This window comes from Mustela nivalis, assembly GCF_964662115.1.
Source record: "Mustela nivalis genome assembly, chromosome: 6".
Lineage (NCBI taxonomy): Eukaryota > Metazoa > Chordata > Mammalia > Carnivora > Mustelidae > Mustela > Mustela nivalis.
Window position 1 is genome coordinate 130,047,824 of NC_139025.1, and position 25,162 is coordinate 130,072,985.

Below are 25,162 nucleotides of genomic sequence, written 5' to 3' on the forward strand. Positions count from 1 at the left end.
AAGTTTTTGGGAGCACATGTATTTTCAATTCTCTTGGGTATATACCCAGGAGCGGAGTTGCTGGTCACGTGGTAATTCTCTATATAACTTGTTGAGGAGCCACTAACTATTTTCCACAGCAGGTGTACCACGAATAGTCCCATTGGTAACCTCTGATGGCTTCCATCTCTCCATGTCCATCCTGGCACTTGCTTATTGTCTGTTTTTGTATGCTCTCCATCTGACTGGGTGGGAAGTGGTATCTCACTGTGGTCTTAAGCCACATTGCTCTGATGGCCAAAGCTGTGACGCATTTTTTCATGTACTTATTGGCCATTCATACATCCCCTTTGGGAAAATATCTATTGAAATCCTTGGCCCACTTTTTAATTGGGTTACTTGACGTCTGACCATTGAGTTACAAACATTTTTCATATATTCTGGATGCGAGTCCTTATTTCACACATTGCCTTTTTTGATTGGCAAATATTGTTTTCCCGTCTGTGGGTTGTCTTTTGCATGCCTGTTCCCCCTCCCCAGCTTTACCGAGATATATCTGACATAAACATTGTGTGAATTTGAGGCACAGGAGGTGTTGATCTGGTGTACTTACATATTGCCAAATGATGGACACCGTGGTGTTGGCTGATACCAGCTTTGTATTACATAATTACCATTTTTTTGTGTGTGTGATGAGAACATTTAAGATCTACTGTCTTAGCAACTTTAATATAATACAGTATTTTTAGCTATAATTACCCTGCTGTATATTAGATTCCCAGAACTTATTCATCTTATAATTGGAAGTTTGTACCTTTTGACCGACATCTCTTTTCTCCTACCCACAGACCGTGGTAACCACCATTCTATTCTCTGTTGGGATGAGTTGGGCTTTGTTAAGATTTCATGTGCACGTGAGATCACGCAGGATTTGTCTTTGTCTGACTTACTTCACTTTGTATAATGCCCTCTAGTTACATCCGTATTGTTGCAAACAGCAGGATATTTTCAGGTCTGGTTTTAATTGACTCGGTAGATACTGTTTTGAAAAGTTTCCCCCTCCCCACCCCGACGCCAGCAGATTTAACTATGGCTTGAGGTTCAGCCAGTGAATGTGAGGTACCCAGTGGGGTGGCCTGGCCTATTTGTCTTGCTGTTCTGGACCCTTCTGCCAGAGATATTTACTGGTTGGGTGTTTTGGATGCCAGGAGAAGTCTAATGTGCTCTTTAAATAATTCTTTAATATTTTATTTTATTTATTTTATTTTTTTTCAGAACAAGAGTATTCACTTGTTCCATGTTTCAATTCCTCTGTGTTTAGATGAGGGAAACCCCACATTTTCTGAAAAAATGTGGCCTATGTTGTGAACAGAAGAAACTTGGATGTTACCTGCTCTTAATGAACCGTGTTGTAAAGATCGACGTACCCCAACCATCCCCCAAGATTTTGGGGTCTTGACGTTTTTTTTTCCTTTCAATTATATTTTGTTTCTTAGCCAACTATTCTTCATAAATTACAAAAAAAAAAATGCTTAATGTTCTTTCTGTTAACATAATTAGTGGTCCTAATTGAGGGATTAGAACTGGATCTCGGCTTTGTGTTTCCAGAAATGTTTCTAAGTCAGATTCACACACATTTCTCCCCCCGCCCCCCATAATGAAATTGGATAAATTCAATGCATTTTCTTTTCTCCTTTTTCTCCTGCCAGTTTTTGATTGGATATTTCCCTTCTGCCAGATGCAATCTGCTTTTCTCTTCTGGCTTTTCTCTGAACTTTTTGGTTTTATAAGTTGAAAAATATAACCTCACACATCACCCCACTCAGGTTTTGTGACCAGCTAGTGATTCTTCAAAGTCTGAACTGGGTTTGGCTGCTCTTGTCTGAGATACAAAATTGCGGCAGCTTCTTAGAGCTAAGTTGGTGTGGTTTTCACAAAGCTTTTCCTCATTTAAGATTTGGCTCCAGAGGAAGGTGAACTATTTTACATTCTGGACCAATTAATAGATTTATTGGCACTGAACACTTCGTGCTATTTGTAAGGGGGGACAGCAAGCTGCCTTATTTTTTGTTATCGGAGCATTTGAAAACAAATGTTTTTTTTTTTTTTTTTTAACCCATCCTTCCCCAAAACAAGTGTTTTAAGGATGCCTCAGACAATCTTTTCCCTTGATCAGTGGGAGAAATGGAGGCTCAGCAAGTTGGGCATTGCTAAAGATCTCCCAGCAAAGCTAGGCTGAGAAGTCATGGTCACAAATGATGATGATGATAATGATAAAAATGTGAGGAATAAGTATTCAATATAAAACAAAGTGTAGATATTTATATTAATGTTCCCTTTTCCACAGCCTTAGTTGTAATGGATGAAGATGCTGGTGGCAACCAGGGGTTGGGACCAGCCTGGGACCTGGAAGGCCCTGGTCTGTTGTTTTGAGCCTGATGCCTCGGACAGAGCCCTTGTCCAGGGTTCCTAAGTCCTCTTTGGAATGAGACAGGGAAATCAATAAATGTGATCACTTACCCTCCTTGGATTTTTCTTTCCTTACCTATAAATCAGGACCTCCCCAGCGGGTGGGAGACTTGAATGCTAGCTTCTGGGTGGGAGTCACGGCCCATTCAATGGCATTGCTGATCCCATGGTGCTGCATAGGATGGGGGACAAACACCCCCACACGTAGGCTGTCACATAGTCTTGTCAGAGTAAAATATTGTCCTGTCACACATGTCTTGCCAGAGTAAAATCTAATAAAACGATGCTGTCCCTTGATCAATAGCTGATTGGGTTCATGTCAAGAATCACATTTAGTGCTGGCTTGTGGTTGTCCAGAGGAGTGCATGTAGGACTCTGTGACTTTATCCAAGCTGAGCCACATATAGTGGGATTGATTAGTTATGTCTGCTGTGGGTGCAGAAGCTGGAGACCTCTGTTTTTGCTATGTATTTGCCACCCGGGTGCTCTCCAAATGCAGAAAAAAATTTTTTTTAAAGATTTTATTTATTTGTTTGACAACACAAACACAAGTAGAGATCACAAGTAGGCAGAGAGGCAGGCAGACAGAGAGGAAGGGAAGCAGGCTCCCTGCTGAGCAGAGAGCCCAATGCAGGGGTTTGATCCCAGGACCCTGGGACCATGACCTGAGCTGAAGGCAGAGGCTTTAACCCACTGAGCCATCCAGGTGCCCCCAAATGCAGAAAATCTTAACAGGACCATGAAGTCATTTTGACTTTTTTAAAAAAGATTATTTATTTATTTATTTGACAGATAAAGATCACAAGCAGGCAGAGAGGCAGGCAGAGAGAGACTGAAGAGGAAGCAGACTCCCTGCTGAGCAGAGAGCCCAATGTGGGGCTCAATCCCAGGACCCTGGGATCATGACTGGAGCCGAAGGCAGAAGCTTTAACCCACTGAGCCACCCAGGCGCTCCTCATTTAGACTTGTTAATGCTAAAACTCTGTGTGGGCCTGGCCTTGACCACATACTTTCTTCATCTGCCATGACATTGTGGTGGGCAAGAAGTGGTTTCATTTGATGGCCTTGATTCTTGGTAGTTCTCTGGGATTGGGACTGTAGCATGTGCTCCAAATCTAACATGTGATAAGCCATCGAAAAATCACGTTTCTGATATAGCCATTGATCCTCCTAGTTCTTCTTCTTCTTTTTTTTTTTTTTTTTTAATTCCCCCCAATTCCTTGCCCACCTTCTGAAGGCCAGAATTCTGGGGCTGTTATTAAAAATGGTGGGGGGCGCCTGGGTGGTTCAGTGGGTTAAGCCTCTACCTTCGGCTCAGGTCAAGATCCCAGGGTCCTGGGATGGAGCCCCTCATGGGGGTTTCTGGTCAGCAGGGAGCCTGTTTCCCCTTCTCTGTGCCTGCCTCTCTGCATACTTGTGATCTCTGTCTCTCAAATAAATAAATAAAATCTTTAAAAAAAAAGGTGGATTGGGTTTATTTCTAGACACATCCAGGGATCTGCTGAAATGTCTTGCCTGACTCCCCTGGAGGTTACTTCCTGTTTTGTTGACCTGCAGTGGACTTTTTTTTTGTCTACTTATGTCCATTACACATAGGTAGCCTTGGGGAACAGGGAGGCCCCTCTGGGCCTGCCCCTCACTCCTGGAGGCTGATGGGTGTGAAAGGTCAGGGTTGTGAAAACCTTGGTGAGAAACTGTGAGTCACATTTTGGCTCTTGAGCACGGGGGGAATCATGTGATGGTGGCGCACACACCTGGCCCCGATGTGTGGGTTGATTCCAAGTGCAAAATTTATCGTGTGTGATTTTCCTCTCTCACTTGCTTGTTCTTCCTTTGTTTCTTCTTCTTCTTCTTCTTTTTTTCCCCTTCAAAGGTTCAGTCATTTGGGGAAAGGATTGTGCTTTTCATTCTAAATGTCGTTATTTTTGGAAGACTGGAGAGAAATTTGGATGACCGAGACATGTTTTTTTTACCTCACTCTGTGAAGGAGCAAGCAAAGATTCTGTGGCGGGATGGGTCTGCTGTTGGATTTTACACGACCAAAAGGAAAGGTAAGGGACACTTGGCCCTGGGGAGGGGGCAGAGGATGGGGTGGGGAGGCCCCCTAGATGTCTGCCTGCGTCGGAGGACTCCCTCAGCACATGTGTTCCTTGGAGAGAGTCTTCTGGCTCAGAAAGTGTCACTAATTCAGCCGTCCTGTAAATAAACCCAAGGAAACCCAAGGTATGGATTTCATTTTCTCATTTCTCATTGTACTGGCAAATAGGGTGAAAAACGTGTCCTTTTGATTCCCAGGCAGTGCCATGTCCCTCATAAATGCTTATTGCTGCTAATGGTGTAAAATGACTCTGCAAAGCACGACACTCTTCATTTCTTTTCTTTAAGGCTACCCATTAGCTGTCAGGAAAAATACCATTGCTAATAGCTGACATGTGGCGCAAAAGCACACGGGATGCCAAGATTTATAGACATTACCTCAGAGGAGGGGGAGGTTGGCCATGATAACAAGGTCGGGGTGAAACACTGGGACTTATTTTTAGGGGCTCTGATGAGAAGTGAGTGTGATCCTAGGGCCATTTTGCCTTGGGGATTGGTCTGTTTCTTTAAAGTCGTTTTCTTTAATACTTTATTGAATTTTTTAAAGGCTGTCAACATCTCTACTCCAAGCGGACCCAGCCCTGTCCTTCAGTTCTTACGAAGTCCTAAATTTTAGCAAGAATAGTCTCCCTAAGAACCACCATGGACATGCTGTTTTCCTGGGTTACGTGTTTTTCTCGGGGCTCAGAAGGCTGACTGTGCTGTTGAATGTTGTTCATACTATGTGTTTGTTCCACCTGTCCAGGATGGAACAAATCCACTTCTCTCCCTCCCCACTCCTGGTCAAGCCCCCCCGCCCCCTGCTGCGTGAGATGACCAGTTTCCCATGCAAGTAGTTCCATTAGTTAACTACTTGTCAAGGTCAGTCCTGACACTCAAGTAGAGAGGTTGGTTGTGGCCTCCTCCTTTTTCCCTAGGCTGATCCAGAACTCAGAGTGGAAGGAGGACCTTAAAAGATTGTCAAGCTAAGGTAGACCAGACTAGGTGCTTGATTTCTGTTTCTTCTTCATTTTTTTTTAAAGATTTTATTTATTTATTTGACAGACAGAGATCACAAGTAGGCAGAGAGGCAGGCAGAGAGAGAGAGAGAGAGAGAGAGGGAAGCAGGCTTCCTGCAGAGCAGGGAGCCCGATGCGGGGCTCGATCCCAGGACCCTGAGATCATGACCCGAGCCGAAGGCAGCAGCCCAAACCACTGAGCCACCCAGGCGCCCCTCTTCTTCATTTTTGATGAATTCCACGAACGTGGTGGAAAGTTCTCTGAAGCTGCTTATTTGGTCACGTCATTTCATCCATGAAATGATTTTTTTTTTTTAAGTGGCAATTGACTTTTAGTGACTCAACAGTTTATTTCATTTAAAAAGTACCAAACCAGTATAAAATTAATGAAAATATATGCTTCAGGTATATGTTGCCAATGAAAACTTTTTTTTTTTTTTTTACTGCCTTTTGCTGCTGAGCAGAGAGCCTGCCTGATGTGGGGCTTCATCCCAAGACCCTGGGATCATGACCTGAGCCAAAGGCAGTGGCTTTAACCCACTGAGCCACCCAGGTGCCCCTAGGTGTCAGTTCTTTATCAGATATAAATTTGGAAAACATTTTCATTTTGGCACGACAGTATTTCTCAGAGAGCAAACGTTTGAAATTTTAATGGAATCTATTTGATCAGTTTAACCAATTTTCATTATTATTTTGTTCAGAATATTTTCTAAATTTACTTTATGATTTTTATGAGTGTTTTAAAGTGAGTTTTAAATTTCCAGGTATTCTAAATGTTTTACTTATTGATTTACCTTTGATTTCTTTTTTTTTTTTTTAAAGATTGTATTTATTTATTTGACAGAGAGGGATTACAAGTAGGCAGAGAGGCAGGCAGAGAGAGGGGGAAGCAGGCTCCCTGCTGAGCAGAGAGCCTGATGTGGGCCTTGATCCCAGGACCCCAGAATCATGACCTGAGCTGAAGGCAGAGGCTCAACCCAGTGAGCTCAACCTGAAGGCAGAGGCTCAACCCAGTGAGCCACCCAGGTGCCCCTTATTTTTGATTTCTAACTTAATTCCTTTGAGTAAAAGGATGTAGTCTATTTTACTATTTTAAATATTAATATTTAAATTTTTAAATATTCTAAACATTACTTTTATTAATATAAGGTTAATTTATATGCATTTATAATATAAAAATCATTTCATATATAAATAGATATTATAATTTAGAATATAAATTTATATTTATATAAATATAATTAATATAAATATAAATTTAACAATTTAAAAATATTTTGAATTTTTTTATATTTTAAGAATTATTGAGAATTGTTGATGGCCCATTATATGGTCTGTATTGGTAGACATTCCCTGTAGACTTGAAGGAATGTGTATATTCTGCAGGTATTGGGTTTAGTGTTCTGGAAATATCATTTGGCATAAGGTAATTAATAATGTTGTTTAGATTTTCTACATTCTTACTGATTATTTTTGCCTAGTTCTAACAATTTTAGTTTTGTTAGTTTTTACTTTATGTGTTTTGAAGCTTTGTTATCAGTCACATCTATATTTATGATTGTTATACTTACCTGATATATTGGTCATTTTATCATTATGAAGTCCCCAGTTGTCTTCAGTAATATTTCTTATTATGAGGTCTGTTTTGTTTGATATTAATATATATAGACCCATCATTTTTCTTATGCTTATGATTTGTATGGAATATATTTTTGTACTGTAGCTTGTTGCCTTTTACTTTTAGTCTGTTCATGTCTATTATCTGAAGCATATATTGTGTTGACAGCATATAGCTGGTATGGGATCCTATTTATTTATTTACTTTTAGATTTTATTTATTTATTTGTCAGAGAGAGAGAGAGAAAGAGTGTGCACACAAGCAGGGGGAGTGGCAGGGAGTGAGAGAATCAGGCTCCCCACTGAACAAGGAGACCAATGCAGGACTCAATCCCAGGAAACTGGGACCTGAGCAGAAGACAGACATTTAACTGACTGAACCACACAAGCATCCCTGGGTCTTGGATTTTAAACCTAGTCTTAAAAATGTCTGTCTTTTGAATTGAGTGTTAGTCCACTTACATTTAGTTATTGATATGAGTACACTGAGGTCTTCTCATTTGCAATTTGGTTTGTGTCTTCTGTTTTTCTTTGGTTCCTCGGTCCCTCCTTTATAACTTCCTTTATTTTAATCAGATATTTTTTAGTATTTCATTTTAATTTCTCTATTGGCTTTCTAGTTCTATATTTTGCATTTTTAGTTTTTACTCTGGGGATCACGTATGCATCTTAAACTTTTCCAGATTTACTTACAGTTAATATTGAATTACCTCAGGTGAAATATAGAAATCTTTTAATAGTGTATTTTTGTTTATCCCTTATTTACATAGTGCTATTGTTATATATTAGATCTGTTCATGTTATACACCTATCTTTATTGATTTATAATTTTTAATTTAGTAGTCATATCTTTTAAAATAAATAAAATAAGTATAGCTAAAATTTTTCTCACATACTCACCTTTAAAAAAATTTTAATATAGGTCCCACTTGCCATCCAGTGTCATTTTTCCTTTAGGCTAAAATACTTCCTTTAGAATTTGCTGTAGTGTGGCTCTGCTGGCGACAAATATCTCGGGTTTCATTTACTGAAATATATTTTATTTTATAGTCATATTTGAAGGATAGTTTAGCTGGCTATAGGATTGTTACTGATAATTCTCCCACTCCCTTCAGTGCTTTGAATGTGTTCTTCCAGGCTTCTGTCTTTCATAGTTTCTGGTGAGAAGTTAACCAGTTATTTATTGTTATTCCCTCATACATAACACATAGGTTTCTCTGATTGCTTTCAAAGTTTTCCCTTTAACTTTAACTTTTTTTGTGTTTGACTATAGTGTGTCTAGAAATGATTTTAGTTCTGTTTATCTTTCTTAGGCTTTGGTGAGTTTCTTGAATCTTTGTTTTCTGCCATATTTTGGAAGTTTTGGGCCATTATTTCTTCAGTTTTTTAAAAATGCTGCTTTCAGGGCACCTGAGTGGCTCAGTTGGTTAAGCCACTGTTTCGGCTCAGGTTGTGATCCCGGAGTCCTGGGATTGAGTCTTGCATTGGGTTCCAAGCTATGTGGGGAGTCTGCTTTTCCTTCTGACCTTCTTCCCTCTCATATTCTCTCTCTCTCTCTCTCAAATAAATAAAATCTTAAAAAAAAATGCTGCCTTCATTGTTCTTTATCTGGGATTCCAGTTGTGTGTGTGCTGAGGTGCTTCATAATGTCTTTAAGTTTTGTCTCAGAGGTTTTATTCATTTTTCTTCAAACGTTTTTCTCTCTTTGTTGGGTAATTTCTACTGGCACCTATTCAAGTTCATCTGCCATCTCCAATCTGTTGTTGAGCTCATTGAAAATTTTTAGTTATTGTACTTTTTAGCTCTAGGATTTATATTATTTCTTGTAGTTGCTATTTCTCTGTTGAGATTTTCCTTATATTTCCCTTTAATTTTTTGAATTATTTTATTTTAATATTTCAAATATATTTGTAAAGTTGTTTTGAGGCCTTTGCAAAGTCCAACATCTGGGTCTGTTTAGAATCAGTTATATTGACAACCCCCCGCCCCCTGAGTATGGGTCACACATTCCTGGCTTTGTGTGTGTGTGTGTGTGTGTGTTTGAATAATTTTTCATCAAAAATTAGATATTGCAGATGTAGTATAACAGTTCAATTTTTTTTTTTTTTTTTGGTGTGTGTTTTCTGAGGATTTTTAGATTTTTGATCTAGTAGCTGTTCAACCTGCCTAGCTTCAAAGGGTAGACTTTGTCTCCTTTGTGATCTATAGCGGCTGACATCTGTTTGTGTGACTTCCCATGGCTGTTTCTTTAGCCTGGCCCTGAAGAGGTCTTCAGTGTGCCTGCAGATTTGGTGGCCAAAGATTTTCATATGGATTTGATTTACTTTTCCTGAGGGATTTTTTGTGTGTGTGGTTTTGTGTTTTTGTTTTGCTTTTCATTTGTTGTTGTTGTTGTTGGCTTGTTTTGTTTTGTTGTTATTTGTTTTTGGTTCCTGCTGTTTTGGGGTTCTGTACTTTCACTGTTTAAGCCCATTTGGCTTCAGCTCTCTGCCACTTGAACTGTCTCAGTTGAGGAAGGTCTATTTTTGAGAAAAGCATCAAACTGTCACATCTGATCCTGTGTGGTGCCATTTTTCAAACGGTCTCTCTGGTCTTTGACTTTTTTCTTGTTGGGTTCCATGGGGTCTCCTTCACTCATGTATTGGCTAGCTGTGGCAGTTGCTGTGAATTTGAGTTTGGTTCATTCTGTAGATATCATGCTGCTTTACATTTCCAGCTGCTTTCCTAATTGTAAATCTGATCTGTGACACATTTAATGGGTCATGTTTCAGTTTTTCCCATGAGGTGTTTTCTGTAGCTTTGGGGGTTGAATTATACCTACAGCCAGTAAGCTGCAAACTCATAGGTTTTACCTAGTCCAGTTGCAACTTTATTTTCTCTCTCTCTCTCTCTCTCTTTCTTTCTTTCCTCCCTTCTTCCTCCTTTCTCCCTCCCTTCCCCCCTCCCTCCCTTCCTCCCTTCCTTCCTTGTAGGCTCCATGCCCAGTGTGGAGACCACTGCCAGGCTTCAACTCATGATGAGATCAAGACCTGGGCTGACATCAAGAGTTGGATGCTTAACCACTGAGGCCACTGAGGCACCATTTCCAGTTGCAAATTTCTGAAATTAAATTTTCCTCTATCCAGTGGTAACTTTAAATGATTTCTCACCTTTATTCATTTATTAAGTAGTTATTATACATGAGGTTTGCACAGTATGGTTTGCATAATGAAAGTACAGAACCCCTAAACAGCAGGAACCAAAACCAAACATTTCCTTCCACCACCATTTTCTGATAGGGATCCTGTTAAGTGTGGATCAGAGAATTTTATTCCTTTCCTTCTCATCTTTTTCTATAATCAGAGAAAGATATTTATCTTGATGAAGTAGGAAATGGTTGATATAGCAGGGCACATAGGTGGCTCAGTTGTTAGATGTCTGTCTTCAGCTCGGGTCATGATCCCAGGATCTTGGGGTTGAGTCCCACATGGGGCTCCCCGCTCAGTGGGAGGCTTGTTTCTCCCTCTCCATCTGCCTGCAGCTTCCCCTGCTTGTGCTCTCTCTCTGTGTCAAATAAATAAATGAAATCTAAAAATAAAAAAAGGAAATGGTTGATAGAGCAGCATATAAGTAGAGTAAACAAAACATAATTTAGTTAGTGGATAAATATATTTTATTATGTTTTATTATTTGCACACACAATTTACAAAAAAAATCACTGGTGGATACATATAATTTAATGGCCTACAGGAGGAGTTTGTAGTTCACAAGTTCAGAACAGTTAACGTTTCTATAGTCTCCGCTCTGTCCTCAGTGTTTGTCATGACATTATGTAGTGTTTTTGTGTTGATGCTGAGGATACTGGTGTAGCACATGGCATGCTTCTCAACTTTGCAGTATTATGATTTTTCTTCATGAGATTAGGTCCTTTGGATTAGAATATCTTAATTTAGCTTAAGCTGGGCTGCAGTGTATAATTTCATTCAGAGAGGAAAAGAAAATGTGCAGATTAATTGCATAAATTAGATCACAGGGGTCAGGGGTCACCTATTTAAGAGTATACATTGGTTTTAAATACTTCCTTGGCACATACTTTTAAGTATTTTACAAATTTATTAGACAGTAAAATTGACTTTTTTTTCTTTACAGTTCTGTGGATTTTGCCCTATGTATAGATCATGTAACTACAACCATAATTAAAATAAGGAATAAAATCCACCACCCCCAAAACCTCCTTCATCTTATCCCTTGTCATTCCTTGCCCCCTAACTGCCACCTGAAAGCCCTGGAAACCACTGATTTGTTCTCTATCACTATCGTTTTGTCTTTTTTAAAGTGTCGTGTGATGGAATCATATAGTTTGTAACCCTTTAAGACTGACTCTTTTCTTTCTTTCTTTCTTTTTTTTTTTTTTAAGATTTTATATATTTATGTTATATATATTGAGAGAGCATGAGCAGAGGGTAGGGGCAGAGGGACAGGGAAAGACTCTCAAGCGATTCCAGGCTGAGTGTGGAGCCTGTCTCGGGGCTCGATCCCAGGACTCCAAGATCATGATGTGCGCTGAAATTGAGACTCAGCCTCTCAAACAACCACCCAGGCGCCCCCAATAGACTGACTCTTTTCACTCAGTATAATGCCTTTATTCATCCAAGTCAATGTGTAGATCAGTAGTTTGTGTCTCTTTATTGCTGACGTGCACGTTCAGTTTACAACAAGTGGGTGCTTTTGTATGGACTGAATGAGATCTTTTCAGGTAGCGCTCTCTTTGGGGACATATTCTTAATGGGCTGGTTTGAATTTCTGCCTTCATTTGACTGCTCAGTAATATTGACACTTCAGCCAGTTCACTATTTTATGTTGAAATTCTCCCTAAATAACCAAAACTAATGAGGTTTTACTAGACCTTTTGTTCTCAGAGCACTAGTCCACTGACTGTTAGCTTTCAAGGGAAGAAAATACTGGACTGGTAAATGGCAAGTTTGGCCAATTTGAGGCAGAGCTAAGATGTGTGTTGCTTTTGTATAAAAATCTAAAAAGAACAGCTTTCTGTTTCAGCTGGCTGAAAGCTCCAACACTAATGCAAATCATAAAAACAGGAGTGGCACTGAAATGTATTAAATTAGGTGACTTGCCATCCTTCGGGACAGCAGTGATGTTTTGAAGTGGCCTTGGCTGCCCTGCTTTTTGAAGTGGGGGGGTGGGGAGGGTTTTCTGCTCTCCCTCCCCCAGAAGTCCAGTGCCTCAGGTCCCTCCTGCTGAGTTGTCTCATCAAGAAGGCCCCCCTCAGGCCATCTTCTGGACTTCAGCAGAAACATCAGTAGCAAAGGTGGTGTGAGTGGGGAGTGCAGTGTTGGTTCAGGTACCTACTGTGCTGTCTGTTGAGAAAGGGGTTGCTGTTGACGAGGAATGGAGGTTCCTGTGGAGATACGGCATTGGAAGGTACAGGGGGAAATGCACGGGATGCAGCCAGGCTTCTTCTGTTGGGATGTGTACCAGCAGCTGCTGCGATCTCAGCCTTGCAAAGCTGCTAACGTTACCCACTTGTATCTCCTGCCTCCTTGTAACCTTGGCTTTCATTTGCCATCATGCCCCCTGGCCTCTCCTTGTACCTGCCTTAAAGAGCCAAGGTCATTTGTGATCCCTTTTTCACATCATTTAAATTCTCTTGAAAGAATCAGATTGGTCCAGCTGGCTCGTGGATTGGTTTTCTTGTGCATCATGGGTTCACTTTGATCTCCACTGACTATGGATTGGCGGGGGCTGGCTTTTGTGGTCCAGGTATGGCCACCTAGCTTTCGTTCTTGGCTGTGGTAGGGCCAATTTTAAAGGACTGTGGGCTGGATAGACAGCCCATAATAATCCACGGAAGAATCCTACTCATAAAGTAGTCTCAGTCTGGCCTGGAATACTTGTGGTCACCACCACCAGGCAGCCGTTCCTTGCTTGCACAGTGGCTGGTGTGTAATGGATGGAGTGCTCAGCAGGCAGTTTGTGCTGCTCACATATTATGGGCTACAGGAGTTCTCAGGCTCCATCCAAGACCCGCTGCCTCCGAAACCCTGGCAGTGGATTGGGCCCCTGTGATCTGTCTTAACAAGCCCTCCAGGTGACTCCCAAGAACTCTGAAGTTGGAGACCCACTCACCCAAGGCATGCATTCTCAGTGGGGTGGCTTTGCCCCTGACAGTCAAACCTTTGGGGAGCAAAGGAATCATGGATAAAACAATGGTCTCTGGCCTCCAAACCTCAGCCCTATCCAACAAAGTCTTATTCATTCCTTAGTATCTAGTCAGCGGGCGTGCAAGATTAGGAAAAAAATGGCTCCTTAGGTTGGTGATAATGAGAAAACATTTGGGCAACACCACTTGACTGTATACTTAGAAGAGGAACTGCTAGGGGTCCCTGCTGGCTCAGTCTGTGAAGCGTCTGCCTTCTGCTCAAGTCATGATCCCAGGGTCCTGGGATCGAGTCCCGCACTGGGCTCTCTGTTCAGCAAGGAGCCTGATTCTCCCTCTGCCCTTCCCTGTGCTCTTGTTTGCTCTCTCTCTCTCTCAAACAAATAAATAAAATCTTAAAAAAAAATAAGGAGGAACTTGTAGTTTTTTTTTTGGCTTTTATAATCTTCCTTTGTTCTATGCCACATGGACTGGATTTCATGCAGGGTCCTCTAGCTCAGAGTTGAACTGGGACAGTTCTTTCTCTTGTAATCTGAAAAGAAGGTGACTTACTGATACAGATTTTCATCTAACAATCCGAGATAAAGCCAACTTGGCCAAAGTTATTTCTTTAAGCACATAAACTTTCTTCCCCCAATAATTAAGAGAGAATTTCATGGCATCTTAGTAAATAAATAAATTCCTCTTATAATAGTAAAATACATACAAAGAAATGTTAGAAGAAAAAAATGATATAGTTAATTCTTATCTCTAAATGTATCTTGTTTTGGGGCGCCTGGGTAGCTCAATCATTAAGTGTCTGCCTTCAGCTCGGGTCGTGATCCTGGGCTCCTGGGATCGAGCCCCACATCGGGCTCCCTGTTCGTCGGGAAGCCTGCTTCTTCCTCTCCCACTCCCCCTGCTTGTGTTCCTGCTCTCACTGTCTCTCTCTCTGTCAAATAAATAAATAAAATCTTAGGAAAATATTAAAAATAAATGTATCTTGTTTAGGAGAGGTTGACATTAATGCATTGTTTTCAGTTGTTCTTGAGAAAAGATGATTATTACAAATAGGTGTTATAAACACTTAGTCCTACCTGTAAAAGTGATGTTTTTTCTGGAGCAGATATTAACTGCCTGCTTTAACTATGGCCTGTTGGCCCAGTTCCGCTCATCGCCTCTTTTTGTAAATAGAAATCGATTGGAACATAGCCATGCCCGTTCATAATGTCCACAGCTGATTTTGCACAACTCCAGAGATGAACGGTTTCCCCTAAAGCCTAAAAGTATTTTCTGTTTGGAATTTACAGAAAAAGTTTGCCAGTGCCTAGTCCAGCAAATACAACTTAAATATCTCATACTTAAAAAAAAAAAAAAAAAAGATTTTATGTGAATAGGTGCTAGCAACGCTCCTTGGTGGGAAGAATTCAGAAACATTCAGGTCATTAGTAGAATCGTCAGTACATCCTCAACTGCCCCAGGTTCCAAGGCAGTCTGGCTCTGACCTTGTGCAGTGGGTACCCAGGAAGTCTGGCTCTGACCCTGGTTCTGAGGGATGTTTGGCTCTGACCTTGTACAGTGGGTTCACCACCCACATCTAATATGATTGTAACAAAAGGATAGTGCTAATGGCTAGCAAAAGTTAACGCTTTTAGATATTTCTATGTCCATGGGTTAAGAGTATCCCATGCTGAACTGAATCTCTTGGACTAGCAACTGTGGCCTGAATTTGGATTTTTAGAGCAGTTATGCTTAAAGTGCTTCGCAGGGCCAAGTTTCTACAGCAGCCACGGACAGCAAACTGTCTTTGGAATCAGCTGGACAAACCTGGACAGGTGCTTCCCAGCCCACACAAATGCTACTTTGCAAAAGGAAACGCACGGAGAGCCGGGCTGCATTTGGCCAGGCGCTTGGCTGTTTTGTGCCTTGGGGCCTCCCACCAAAAACTTCCCTGGTGCCCAGGTCTTAGTTCTCAAAGGCAGCCGGCGGGGGGAACACACTGTGATCACCGTCTCGCCCCTGCCTGTTTTATCTTCCTCCCAGCAAACCTCTCTCTTTGAAGCAGATTCCATTTCTTCCCTTACTTTCTGGCTGCCTGTTGCTATCATTTCCCCCATGGTGCACCATCTGTGAATGCTGTCTTAGGTATTCCAAGAATTCACTCAATGTCTTCGTGAAGTAACCCTCCTTGTCTTTTTCTGTGTTTTGTTGGGGTGCCTATTTTTAATGGACAGCCTGTTGGTACCATGCTGTCTGCCTACTCTTTGGTAAGTTTTGTTTCCTTCTTTCAGAAGTTCCTTCTTCAGGTCTTCCCAGGCTGTTGAAGGCAAAGCCTTCATTATGTGTAGTCTTAGCTCATGCCCCTTCCTGATTCTGCATCTCCCCCAGAACAGCCAGAGTGGTGGGCAGAGAACCAGCCCCTTACCGTGATTGAATTAACTTTGTACACCCTGTTGAATGCAGTTTGTTAATATGGGTGTAAGTTTTTTGTCTTATGCTTATGAATTATTGTTATTTACCTATCTTTCTGATCCTTGGCTATTTCTTTTCTTCTTCTTTTTTTTAAAAGGTTTTATTTATTTGACAGACAGATCACAAGTAGGCAGAGGCAGGCAGAGAGAGAGGGAAGCAGGCTCCCCACTGAGCAGAGAGCCAGACTCGGGGCTCAATCCCAGGACCCTGGGATCATGACCTGAGCTGAAGGCAGAAGCCTTAACCCACTGAGCCACCCAGGCACCCCTCCTTGGCTATTTCTTTTTCTTTTTCCTTAAAAGGTGAGACTCAGAGACTAAGTTGGAGAATATTCTCCCTTTTTCTGTTCTCTGGAAGGCTTTACTTGGAAGGTTGGTAGAACTTATACCCACCTGACCTGATGTGTTCAGTGTGGGAGAGGTTTAAACTACTGAGTTCATGTTTTGATGCTCATAGGACAGGTTGGTCACTCTGTTTTTTTATAAGTCAGTTTTGGTGGTTTGTATTGCCTTAGGAATTTGTCCTTTTCATCTGTTTTTCCAGTTTATTGGTATAGAGATATTTATTATATTCTTTTATCTTTGAAATTTCTGCCATGTCTATAGTGATATCTTTAATTCCCAATGTGCTTTATGTATGGTGTATTCAATCTTCCTTTAATAACTCTTGAAATAAAAAAAAAATCCTTTATGTTGTATTTTTGTTTTCTATTTTATTAAGTTCTTTTTTTTAAAAAAAGATTTTATTTATTTATTTGACAGAGATCACAAGTAGGCAGAGAGGCAGATAGAGAGAGGAGGAAGCAGGCTCCCTGCCGAGCAGAGAGCCCAATGCAGAGCTTGATTCCAGGACCCTGAGACCATGACCTGAGCCCAAGGCAGAGGCTTTAACCCACTGAGCCACCCAGGCGCCCCTATTTTATTAATTTCTATTGTCCTTGTCTCCTTCCCTTTATTTTCTTCAGGTCTCTTTTCTGTTCTTTTTCAGTCTTTTAAATTCTGATGCTTGGTTTGTTAATTTTCAGTTTTACTTGTTTATTTCCCACCAGCATTTATGGTAAAAATGATCTCATCCTGCTGCTCATTTAGCCAGTTCTGACTGGTTTGTGCTTTACCAGACTTTTGTTTGTTTTATCCCCACCATTTACTATGAATTGTGATCTCTATGGATCTGTTCCCATGAACTTTCTTTCCATGATCCATTGTCCTCAGGTAAAAGACCTTTCTGGATATTTAAATTTGCCTGAGAAACAGCATCTTTGTTGTGATTTTGAACAGTGCCCATCTGGAATATGCTTTAATCTTCTAAGTGTTGTTAGGTAAAGACGACCTATGTAATCACTGAAGGTAATTTTGGACATGAAGCAGCCAGAAAGAACAAGAAAGGGCACCAGGAGGTGTTGGTTTTGGCTTATTTCTGCCCCCATTTACCTTGGTGGCATGGCTGGTCTGAGTTTGGTCTGGGTTCACCAGACTCTCTGTGAGCTGATGAGACCCAGTTGGGCAGATGTTGCTGACAGAAGAGAGCCAAGCCTTTTATTCTCTGTGTGTTTTGTTTTGTTTGTTCTTGACCCTTTCTTGACACTGCCAACTGCCATGTCTGTATAATGGGTAGAATGATTGAGATCATGGCTGTGGTTCTTCCCAACCATTCCGTGCCATGTGATATGAATTCCTTGGACTTGAGGTTCTGATTATGAATGGAGAGTCCATTGGCATTCAGCCAGCTCATTATCTCTGCCCCTGTTCATAATCACATAATATTCTTATTACAGTTAATTAGTATCCTTCTTAAAAAGGCAATTCTTTGGTTTTGGGAATTGATTTTAAAGGGTGTTTGTTTGTTTGTTTGCTTTTGAGAGAGAGAGATGAAGCAGGAGCTGGGGTTGGGGTAGAGGGAGAGGGAGAAGCAGACTCCCCGCTGACCAGGGGATCAATGGATGCCCCATTGATCAGTGGATCAGTTGCAGGACCCTGAGATCATGACCTGAGCGGAAGGCAGATGCTTAATCCATTGAGCCACCCACGTGCCCCGGGAATTGATTTTAGAGGACAGATTTTATTTGACCAACCTGATGGTATGATTAGCCATTAGAAAGGGCTGGTAGAGTGCTTTTGTTTCTTCTGCCTCTTCCCCTTCCCCAGATTTTTATTCTGAAATAATTTTAGATTTACAGAACAGCTGCAAAATAGTTCAGAGTTCCTGTTATACCCTTCACCTCTCTCCCTCCACTGGTAACATAGGACAGGATCACGGTATGAGGATCAAACCTAAGAAATTAACATTGGTTAATTTTTCAGCAATGTCCTTTTTCTCTTACAGGGTTTGATCCAGGATACCACCTTGCACATAGTTCAGATCTTTTTAGTTCCCTTGCCTGATCTGTGACCATTTCTTCATTCTCCTTGTTTTTCATGACCTGGACACTTTTGAAGAGTACTGGTCAGGAGATTTGCGGACTGTCCCTTGATTTAGGTCTGTCTGATATTTTCTTATGATTAGATTAGGATATGGGTTTGGGGGAAAGGGAGGTAAGTGTCCTGGTCCTCACATGCTTCCATCACACGTGAAAGTACGTGACCCCAGCATTACTATTAGCCATGCTCACCCTGATCACTCATGGGGGTGTCTGGCAGGTTTCTCCACCCTAAAGTTACTGTTTTCCCTCTTTGACTCTTGATTGTATTTTTTTCATATAATTTCAATAAAATAATTTATTTTTATTATTTATTTAAAGATGTTATTTATTTATTTGAGAGAGAGAGAGAGAACATGTAAATAGACAGGGGCAAAAGGGGAGAGAGAAGGAGAAAGAACATGAAGCAGATCATGAGTGGGGGGCTGGACATGGAGCTCAATCTCATGACTGAAAGATCTCATATGACCTGAGCTGAAACCAAAAGTTGGATGCCTAACCCAGTGAGTCACCCAGGCACCCGAATACAATAATTTTAATGCAATTCATTGAATCTTTTAGAGATTTTATTTATTTATTTATTTGACAGACAGAGATCAGAAGTAGGCAGAGAGGCAGGCAGAGAGAGGAGAGAGAAGCAGGCTCCTTGCTGAGCAGAGAGCCCGATGAGGGGCTCAATCCCAGGACCCTGAGTTCATGGCTAGAGCTGAAGGCAGAGGCTTAACCCACTGAGCCACCCAGGTGCCCCCACTGAATCTTTTAAAAATCGATTTTGTTGAGGTATAATTTTACACTGCATAAAATTTTCCAAGGGTAAGTGATTTCTGAAAAATTTAGAGATGTGTAACCATCACCATTACCTAGATTTTGGATATTTCCATCACCCGAAAAAGTTGCCTGTTGGCTATCAATCTGTTTCCACCCCAGCTCTAGGCAACCCTGTTGCTCTCTGTCCCTATCAATTTGCCTTTCTGGGACAGCTCATCTAAGTGGAATGATACAATATGTGGCCTTTTGTGCTTGAATTGTTTTTCTTGATGTTTTTTGAGGTTCATCCAAATTGTAGCAAATATTAGCTTCCTAGGAATAGAATTGGTGGGTCATTGGATAAACACATGTTTAACTTTAAGAAACTGTCAAATTATTTGACAAAGTAGCTTTACCATTACAAATTCCCATCAGCACTATGTGACGGTTTCAATTTCTCCATATCTTGTCAACACTTATGACTGCTGGTTGCCTTGACTATAGCCATCTTTTAGTAGGTCAAAAGTAGCTTTGCACTATATGGTTTTGATTTTCGTTTTTCTAATGATGTTGAGTATCATTTCATTGATTAACCATTTGTATGCCTTCTTTTTTTTTTTTAAGATTTTATTTATTTATTTGACAGACAGAGATCACAGGTAGGCAGAGAGGTAGGCAGAGAGAGAGGAGGAAGCAGGCTCCCCGCTGAGCAGAGAGCCCGATGTGGGGCTCAATCCCAGGACCCTGAGATCATGACCCAAGCTGAAGGCAGGGGCTTTAACCCACTGAGCCATCCAGGCGCCCCTTATGTTTTCTTTGAAGAAGTTTCTATTTAGATCATCTGTCCATTTTTAATTGGTTGTTTGTTTCCTTTTAATTATATTATAAGAGTTCTTCATATAGTCTGGATATGTCCTTTATCAGAAATGTGATTCATAAACATTTTCTTACAGTCTAACTTCGAAGTACAGAAGTTAACTTTAATGAAGTCAGATTTGTCAATTGATGATGCTTCTGGTATTGAATTTAAGAACTCTCTGACTAACCCAAGGTTGTGAAGATTTTCCTCTATGTTTTCTCTCAAAAGCTCTGTAGTTTTAGCTTGTATTTATGCCTAGATCCATCTTTGAATTAAGTTTTTATATATGATGTGAGGTGAGTGTTCAACTTAATTTTTAAAAACACCTTGTACATTAAAAAATTATAGGCTTTGTTTTTTAGAGCAGTTTTAGGTTATAGAAAAATTGAGGACAAAGTACAGAGAGTTCCCCAATATCCCCCACCTCCTCCATGCATATACACTTTCCTCTATTATTAATGCATTACAGTAGTGTGACACATTTGTTACTATTTGTAAACCAAAACTGATACACCTATTAATCAGTTAGTACTGCCATAACAAAATACCACAGACTGGGTGGCTCAAACAACAGAAAGTAATTTTCTCAGAGTTCCTGAGGCTGGAAGTCCAAGATCAAGGTGTTGGCAGGTTTGGTTTCTTCCGAGGTCTCTCTCCTTAACTTGTAGATGGCCACTTCTCACTGTGTCCTGATACGGTCTTTCTTCTGTGTGTGCACATCTCTCTGTGTGTCCAAATTTCCTTTTCTCATAAAGACACCCATCAGATTGGATGAGAGCTTATTCAAAAGACTTCTCTTTAACTCTATCACCACTTAAAGTGCCTGTCTCCAAATATAGTCACATTCTAAGGTACTGGCAGTTTCAATGTAAGACTTTGGGGAGACACAATTCATTCCAGAAGGATACATTATTATTAACTAAAGCCCATAGCTTACATCAGGGTTTATTCTTTGTGTTGTATATTCTATGGGTTTTAACAAATGTATAATGACAGGTAGCTATCCTTGTAGCATCATATGGAATAGCTTCACTGCCCTAAAAATTCCTGGGCCCACCCAGTCATCTCTCCCTCCCCATGACCTCTTGACAACCACTGATCTTTTCACTGCCTTCCTAGTTTTGCCTTTTCCAGAATGTTCTATCATTGGTGTAATTGTAGACTTTTCATATTGACTTTTTTCACTAAGTAATATGCCTTAACATTTCTCTATGTCTTTGTGGCTTGATAGCTTATTTCTTTTTGGAACTAAATATTCTGTTATCTGGGTGTACTGTAGTTTATTCATCCTTTCAGGTATGGAAGGGTATCTTGGTTGCTTCTAGGTTGTAACAATTATGACTACAGGCGCCATGAACATTTGTGTGGACATAAGTTCTCAACTCCTTTTGATAACTATCAAGGAGCACAATTGATGAATCATCTGGTATGAGTATGTTTACTTTTGTAAAAACCACCAAGCTGTCATCTAGAGTTGCTGTACCATTTTGCATTCCCCCAACAAGGAATGAGAGGAATGAGAGTTGCTATACCATTTTGCATTTCCCCCCAACAAGGAATGTTGCTCCACATCCTCACCAGCATTTGGTGTTGACAGTGTTCTGGAATTTGGCCACTGTTTTAGGTGGGCAGTGATATCTTCTTGGTTAAATTGGCATTTTCCTGATGACATATTATGTGGAGCATCTTTTGATATGCTCATCTGTTGTATGTATAGCTTCTTGGATGAGGTTTCTATTAAAATCGTTGGTCCACTTTTTTTTTTTTAAGGATTTTTATTTATTTGACAGAGGGAGAGAGATCACAAGTAGGCAGAGAAGCAGGCAGAGAGAGAGGGGGAAGAAGGCTCCCTGCTGAGCAGAGAGCCTGAAGCAGGGCTCGATTCTAGGGCCCTGGGATCATGACCCAAGCCAAAGGCAGAGGCTTACTTAACCCACTGAGCCACCCAGATACCCCCTTTGGTCCACTTTTTAATCAAGTTGTTTGTTTTCTTACCATTGAGTTTTAAAAGTTCTTTGCATATTTCAGATAACAGTCCTTTATCAGACAAATGTGTCTTTTTCAACTGTTTTTTTTTTCCCAGTTCATGCCTTGCCTTTTCATTCTTTTGACATGGTCTTTCACAGAGCAGCAAATTTTAATGTTAATGAAATTCAGCTTGTCATTTTTTTCCCTCTATGGGTCATGCCTTTGGTATTGTATGTAAAAAATTTATCGCTAACCCCAAGGTCATCTAGATATTCTTTCATGCTATTTTCTAGGAGTTTTGTAGTTTTTCATTTTACATTATGCCTGCGACTCATTTTAAGGTAAAGTTTTTGAAGGGTTTAAGGTCTAGATGATGATGATTATTATTTTTCATGTGGATATCCAGTTGTCCAGTATTACTTATGGGGACGGTCCTTTCTCTACTGACTTGACTTTGCTCCTTTGTCAAAGATCATTTGAGTCTATGGGTGCGGGTCTAATTCTGGGCTTTCTGTTCTGTTCCAGCTTCTTCTTCCCTTAAATTTTTTTTAAAAAAATTTTCAATATCTAGTCATCCTACCACCATTTCTTGAAAAGGCTGTCTTTTCCTCATTTGAAAAGGGCACTGTTTTGAAGTTCAAAGTGCAAGTTTATTTCTGGACTCATTTCCGTTTCACTGCTATGCATGCCTATCCTTGCACCAGTATCCCACTGACTTGCCTCCCTTGATTTTATAAGAAACCTTGAACCTGGGTAGTGTAAAACTTCCAGTTGTACTCTTCTTTTTCAGAACTGGGTTGCTTATTATATAAAGGCTTTGCATTTCATATCAATTTTAGTATCCGCTTCTCATTGTCCACAAAAATGCCTGCTGGTGGGGTGCCTGGGTGGCTCAGTTGGTTAAATGTCTGACTCTTGATTTCAGCTCAGGTCATGATCTCAGGGTGTTGAGATCAAGCCCCATGTTGGGCTCTGTGCTAGGCATGGAGCCTGCTTAAGTTTCTCTCCCCTTGACCTCCACCTGCCCCCATTCTGTCCTCTCTCTCACTCTCTTTTAAAAAAAGAAAATGCCTGCTAGGATTTGGTAGGGCTGGCATTGAAATTACAGACCAGTTTGAGAAGAATTGCCTTCTCAACAGTATTGAGCCATCCAATCCATGAACATGGAATGTCTCCATTTATTTAGAATTTCTTTAATTTCCCTCAACATTGTTTTGTAGTTTTTCAGTATTCACAGCTTGTGTTTCTTTTGTTAACTGTATTCCTAAGTACTGACTCTTTTTAAAGAGAATGAATGGAATTCATGTGAATGGAATTGTATTTTTATACATTGTATATTTATTTATTGTATTTATATGTATTGCATTTGTATTGTATTGTATTGTGTGTATTGTATTTTATTTAATTTTAAACCTTTTTAGCTTTGGAAGACTTTATCATTTGGGGAATGTTGTTGTCATCATCTATAAAAGTTGGTAGTTACAGAATTCCAGCCCAGGTTTGTACTATCATTTCAAGAACACTGAAGGTGAAATTCAAATACTCTGTTGTTACCATCTTAAGTGAATTAGGTGGTATTGATTGTGAATTAGGTGGTATTGATTGCTGGCCACAGATTATTTATTTATTCATTCATTTTTCCACAAAACCAACCATTTAGTTCCCCATTCTTTTGATTGACAGTTTCCATGGGGGTTTAACCTATTCAGTAGGTGGCTCTGCTATTTGGGGGTGGCTTGATGTCTGCTTAGACCACAGGGGTGCCCAGGTCATGTTTCTCTCATGGTGACAGGCTAGTCCAGGTTTGTTCTTGGGGCAAATGGCAGAGATATGAGAGGGAACAGATGCGCATTGGACCCTATGAGGCCAGACCCCATCTCTTGATGGCACGTGCTTCAGAACCACATGTGAAGGGATGTGGATACAGGAAGGGAGATAACTGTGGCCATTTTTGCAGTTAACTACAGCAGCATATGTCTCTGCAACACAGTCTGGCCAATTAGAATTGGAATCATTTTTTTTTGTTTGGGAAATTACCCACCTTCTGAATCTTGGCGGGGATGAATGCCTCTTCTTCTGATAGGAACTGAATATGCTACATACTTCTTTTCCTGGACTCCAGTGCATTTAGGGCACAGGCACCTGTGCAGTTTGGAAGTGAGAGAGATACTGTAGTAGGCTCCATGTAGCACTGATTTTCTGGTTAGGGTGATGACAGAGGTGACTGGTTGTGACTCTAAGTTCCCACTGCAGACACAGCAACTGTGCTGATAACTGGGGCTGGTTGCAGTGAAGTGAAGTTCAGTTCAGGGTGGAAAAGTGGGAAGGGTGTCAGCTGTTGCTTCTCCTGCTTTGCTATAGCAAGGCCATTGATCTTGTAGGAGAAATACAGCTTAGACTATTCAGGGTAAAGGTACTTCACCTTAATAAGACGCGAAGACTGCTTGCTAGAGTTACCAAAACATGTCCATGCCCTAGAGATGTGTTGGGTGGGTCTCCCAGCCCGAATTCCCTGGGTTCATGGAGAACTTTGATGTCATCCAGATGCTCATCATTGGCTTCGAGTGTCTCCGTGACCCGCGTGCGGAGAGGGCAGCATCTGAGGGTCTTGAGCGCATGAATGGTGCATTCATCTGGGTTTGTTTTTCATTTCAGTACAATAGTCTGGTGGCTGTACTCCCAGTGATCAATCACATGTGGGCTGATCGGCCAGCTGGAGCCCTGGTGGTTTGGGAGGAACTGCTGTTTTGTCGTAGGTTGTTTAGTTAGTGATGTGAGCCCTTCTTCCAGGTGGTACCAAGGACCTGGCTGTGCAAGCATTCCTTAGGGTCCTGGTGGCTTGGTGCAAGTCTGCGGCCAGTGCATATCAATTCCTTTCCCTACAGGCAGCTTGTGTGGTGATGGCACGGGTGCGTGCTACCTGCTGCCTGTCTTCGACACCGTGTTTGTCAGGAGGATGTACCGTCGCCAAGGCCTGGGCATGGCCATGCTGCAGGACTTCTGTGAGACGTTCCGAGAGGATGAAGCCCTGGGTGTCAGTTGGCCGATTTCTCCTGCTATGTACCAAGGTAAACCCACCTTGTATCAGGAGGAAGTGCTGAGGTAATGGTGATGGATAATGCATGTGCGTTCTAGGTGATTGTGGGAGAGGGAGGTTCCTTGGCACTCTCGGTGTCTGGGTTTTCTCTTCTTCCTTAGAACTCTCCCATTGCTTCTGCACAGGTGAGGCTTTAGGCTGCATTACAGGGAGTGAGCCCTTCCCAGCCTGAGAAATAATTGGATTTAGCGATAATAAAAAATAAGTTACATGACCTCAGAGAGAGGCAGAATTCAGAGAAGTTCACCTGTGCTGCTAACTGCTGCTAGCGCTCAGAGAGCCTTTGCTCCTTCACTTGAAGCTTAGA

The 25,162-nt window shown here is 41.1% G+C and overlaps 1 protein-coding gene across 3 annotated transcripts in view; it reads left to right on the forward strand.

Annotated features, from left to right (window-relative positions):
* Positions 1 to 25,162, forward strand: part of LOC309867540 (protein FAM169B-like) — an 87,341-nt gene that overhangs the window by 49,962 nt on the left and 12,217 nt on the right. For all 3 annotated transcript variants that reach the window (XM_082736491.1, XM_082736492.1, XM_082736493.1), the window contains 2 exons: positions 4,322 to 4,499; positions 24,644 to 24,826. In XM_082736491.1, the coding sequence (XP_082592617.1) occupies positions 4,322 to 4,499; positions 24,644 to 24,826 (361 nt within the window). The remainder of the gene's footprint in view (positions 1 to 4,321; positions 4,500 to 24,643; positions 24,827 to 25,162) is intronic.